Consider the following 4,679-nt stretch of genomic DNA (forward strand, 5'->3'; position numbering starts at 1 on the left):
TGTTGATAAATCGTCCACCAATCTTGACCCCACATTTCTCCTCATAGAGCCCAGCCTCCCAGATAATCTGTTCTGCATATAGTTGAAAAGGTATGGAGATAGGATGCATCCCTGGTGTATGCCCTTCCCAATTTTGAACCATGCAGTGTTCCCTTGCTCTGTTCGGACGACTGCCTCCTGGTCCAAGTATAAGTTTTGCATTAGAACCATCAAGTGTTCTGGGATTCCCATTCTTTTCAGAGTCAGCCATAGTTTGTTATGATCTACACAGTCACATGCCTTTGCATAGTCAATGAAACACAGATAGACATTCCTCTGGTATTCCCTGCTTTCAGCCAAGATCTATCTAACATCAGCTACAATATCCCTAGTACCACGACCCCTTCTAAACCCAGCTTGGACTTCTGGCAGTTCTCTGTTGATGGGCTCTCTAGAGAGTCAAATTTGAGTTGGTTCTGACTTAATAGCACATAACCATAGCATATTATTTAGAGAGCTCTGATGACCTAGTGGGTAAGGACTTGTGCTGCCTCTCTAAAGGGAGGAGTTCAAATCTGCCAGCTGTTCTAGGGGAGAAAGATGAGTGATCTCCTCTCATGTGATTTACGGCCTCTGAAAACATGATGATGAATCAGCTGTGAGTCCTTTCTGACTCCATTATACTTAACAGTATTGTTTACAATTGTTTAATACGTTTAATCACTACAATGAGGTTAGAAGAGTCACTGAGGAAACTCAGCCTTGTAGGGGTGTTTGTTGTTGTTGTTGTTGTGTGCTGTCGAGTCGCTTGCGACTCATAGCGACCCTATGTACAACAGCCCTAACTCTGCTCTGTTCTGTGCCAATCGCACTGTCTCTGACAGAAATCCAGGCCAATCATATTCTTAATTACCAGTATTGATAATACTGAAAAGGCAATAAGTCATTGAGTTTAAGAGTACAGGTTCTGTGGTATCCCTGCCTGGATTTGAACCCTGAGTGTGCTACTGAAGAGCTATTTTTATTTCAGCAAGGTATTTCAATTTTTTTTTTTTTTAAGTAGAAGATAGTATATTCCTACCTGGCATAGACATCATGATGATCAAATAAATCATCAAATATGAAGTGTTCATGGCATTATTGTACTCTATAATTTCATTTATAAACAATAATTCAGAACTGTGCAACTGATTTAAAATATTAGCTCACCGACTCCACTAATCAGATAGCTTGAAAGTAGGTAGAGAGGTTGTGTTTTAATATATTCTCTACCTTGACCTTTCTCAGTCCCGTCTTTCAGCTTTCTTTTAGCACAGTGGTCACATGGAGGCAAAGCTAAACTATCTATTTCACCTACTAAACTCACGAATTAATACTTTATTTTATGTATTTTTTAGGACATTTCTGATTCATTTGCATCTTTGAAGAAAAGCTGTAGAAGAGAAAGAAAAAAAATGGGTGTGAAAACATTTACTCATAGCTCCACTTCCCACTGCCAGGAGATGCTTGGAAAGCTAAATATGCTGCGAAATGATGGACATTTCTGTGATATCACTATACGTGTCCAGGACAAAATTTTCCGGGCTCACAAGGTGGTACTAGCAGCTTGCAGTGATTTCTTTCGCACCAAACTTGTGGGCCAAGAAGAGGATGAGAGCAAGAATGTGTTGGATTTACATCATGTTACAGTGACTGGCTTCATACCCCTTTTAGAGTATGCTTACACAGCTACTCTGTCCATTAACACGGAAAATATTATTGATGTTCTAGCTGCAGCTAGTTATATGCAAATGTTTAGTGTTGCTAGCACCTGTTCGGAGTTCATGAAATCAAGCATTTTGTGGAATACACCCAACAGCCAACCAGAAAAGGGTCTAGATGCTGGACAAGAAAGCAGTTCTAACTGCAATTTTACGTCTCGAGATGGAAGCATTTCCCCAGTCTCTTCAGAGTGCAGTGTGGTAGAAAGAACCATTCCTGTTTGCCGAGAATCTCGGAGGAAGCGCAAAAGCTACATCGTTATGTCTCCTGAAAGTCCTGTGAAGTGTAGCACACAGACTAGTTCACCCCAGATATTAAATTCTTCAGCTTCCTATTCCGAAAGTAGAAATCAACCAGTTGACTCTTCGTTAGCTTTTCCCTGGACGTTTCCATTCGGAATTGATCGAAGGATTCAGCCTGAGAAGGTTAAGCAGGTAGAAGGTACTCGGACTTCAGAATTACCTGGCCCCTCAGAGACAGACAGAAGAGTGGCTGATTATGTGACTTGTGAGAGTACAAAAACTACCTTGCCTCTGGGTCCTGAAGAAGATGTCCAGGTCAAAGTAGAAAGGTTAAGTGATGAGGAGGTTCACGAGGAAGTGTCCCAGCCCATCAGTGCATCTCAGAGTTCACTGAGTGATCAACAGACAGTGCCAGGAAGTGAACAAGTCCAAGAGGACCTCCTCATTAGTCCACAGTCTTCCTCTATAGGTATAACGTTTTTTGTGGTTTTTTGTAATGCTATAGTAAATTCAGCATTTTTAAATGCTTGTTAGATAAGTTTTTATATTGAATCCTATATGAATATAAAGAAGAGTGAAACATATTAGATGGATTTTTTGAAGTGCCAACAGCACTTCACTTATTTTTCACAAGTTATTCATTAGAGAAGAGAAAAATAGTTGAACAATATCATAATGAAATAAAGGCATGCAGTCAGAATCTTTAATTATTTTCCATGCAGAAGTACCAGTTTTTTAAACATCTGATTAGTCTCTTTTTCTTTATTAACATGTTTATTAAAAATGGAACCATCTGCCTGAGGATACAGGTTGAAAACAATAGTTTCTGCTGCTACAGAGTTAAAGGTATAATTAAGAAGTAGGTGTGTAAATAAATGATTATATGAAATATTAAAAATGCTAGACCAGAGATAAGAAAGAGCAGGTTATTGACACTATTTGAGCTGGTTCTAGTAAGTAAGTGTTGTTTGCCTAGCAGAGGAAATGGCATTTCTATGGTTTGGTATAGTTGGTTGTTGCTTGTTTGGTTTTGTTTATAAAATCACCGAAATGTGGAAGAATTTTGCATATTTTATAAAACTACTGAATTCAGTATGAAAACATTTGAGTAAAGCATAAATACCTAAACATCATCGAGAATAATGAAAGACAGAAAACAGTGATGGGGAGCATAATGTGAAGAGCCTTGCACACTAGCTTCAGTTAATCTTACTTTCAACTGTATATAACAGAATTCCTTCTAAAATGGCTAAAAGCAAGATAGCATGTTTGTTACTTAAATGTCCAGAAATAAGAAATACAGAAGTGTTATAATGGCTGTACAATACGGCTAGTGTTCCAGGTCTTTTTTTTAATATATAAAATCGATCATCCTTTAGCTCGTGGGTTTTTTCTGCATCCTTATTGGCTTGTAGTTACTTTGTCTTCAGCCTGGCGTTTTTATCAGTGAAGCACAGATGTTCCCAGACATCCCTTGAAGACACTCTAGACCTGTCATTTGATCTTTCTTAGCTTCAAGAGAATCTGGGAAGACATGTATATTAGTAGTTACACACAGTTTCCTAGGGCTGTCGTAACAAAATACCATGGAGTAGGTGACTTTGAACAACAGAAATGATTGCTCTGTGGTGTTGCATACTTGTAGTCCCAATTCAGATTGTTAGCAGGGTCATGTTGTATCTCAGGGCTCTAGGGAAAATCCTTTTTTAGGGAAGATCCTTCAGGGAAAGATCTCTCGGTTCTAGCATGCTTTTGTGTGCTGCTGAATAACTTTAATCTCTGCCATTGTCTTTGGAGACGTGTCCAGGTAGAACTGTGCTGCATGGGGTTTTCAGAGCTGGTTTTTCAGTAGACTCTTCTTCAGGTCTGAGTGGATGTATATTCAAATTTGTAGCCTAGCATCTGAGTGAGCACCATAGCCATTTGCATCACCCAGGAGTTCCTTTTTCTGTTAAGAAAAGTAACAAAATATACTGCTGCTGCTATTGTTATGTTGTGCTGTCAAATCGCTTGCAACTCTTAGCGACCCTATGTACAACAGCCCTAAACCCTGCTCTCTCCTGTGCCAGACTGACTGTTTCTGACACAACACATCTAACCCCATTCATTACCCCAGTGATGGAATCAGTCCATCTCATCGGAGGTCTTCCTCTCCTGCACCGTCCCTCCACCCTCCCAAGCGTGGCGGCCATCTCCAAAAACTGGTCCCTCCTTACACCATGTCCAGAGTATGTCAGATGAAGCTTCAGAATCCTTACCTCCAAGGAGCAGCCTGGCTTCACCCTCTCCAGGACAAACTTCTTTTTTCTCCTAGCAGTCCATGGTATATTCAATACTCCAACACCAACGTTCAAAGGTATCAACTCTCCTATCATCCCTAGTCATTGTCCACCTCTCTGAAGCATAGCAAGTAGTGACAGAGACCATGGACCGTATCAGGTGCACCTTAGTCTCCAGACTGACGTTGTTGCTCCTCAGTACCTTGGAGAGGTTTCTGACAGCAGACTTTGCCAGTGCAGTTCATCTTTTGATTTCCTGGATGCTGATACCAAGAGTGTTGATTGTAGAACCAAGCAAACTAAAGCTTTCAACAGTCTCAATCTCTTCAACATCTATCATGATGCTGCCAATCGGCCCAGTGGTAAGAATCTTTGTTTTCTTGACATTGAGCTTCAATTCATATTGAAGTCTGCAATC

The 4,679-nt window shown here is 40.2% G+C and overlaps 1 protein-coding gene across 1 annotated transcript in view; it reads left to right on the forward strand.

Annotated features, from left to right (window-relative positions):
• The first annotated feature begins 1,382 nt into the window (after positions 1–1,382).
• The window catches only part of ZBTB44 (zinc finger and BTB domain containing 44), a 34,711-nt gene continuing 31,414 nt past the window's right edge, over positions 1,383–4,679 (forward strand). The window contains exon 1 of the mRNA XM_006901733.1: positions 1,383–2,451. Coding sequence (XP_006901795.1) covers positions 1,434–2,451 — 1,018 coding nt within the window. The 5' untranslated portion in view covers positions 1,383–1,433. The remainder of the gene's footprint in view (positions 2,452–4,679) is intronic.

The sequence above is a fragment of the Elephantulus edwardii genome, unplaced genomic scaffold (assembly GCF_000299155.1).
Source record: "Elephantulus edwardii isolate Elephantulus edwardi_28Jun2011 unplaced genomic scaffold, EleEdw1.0 scaffold00341, whole genome shotgun sequence".
Taxonomy (NCBI): domain Eukaryota; kingdom Metazoa; phylum Chordata; class Mammalia; order Macroscelidea; family Macroscelididae; genus Elephantulus; species Elephantulus edwardii.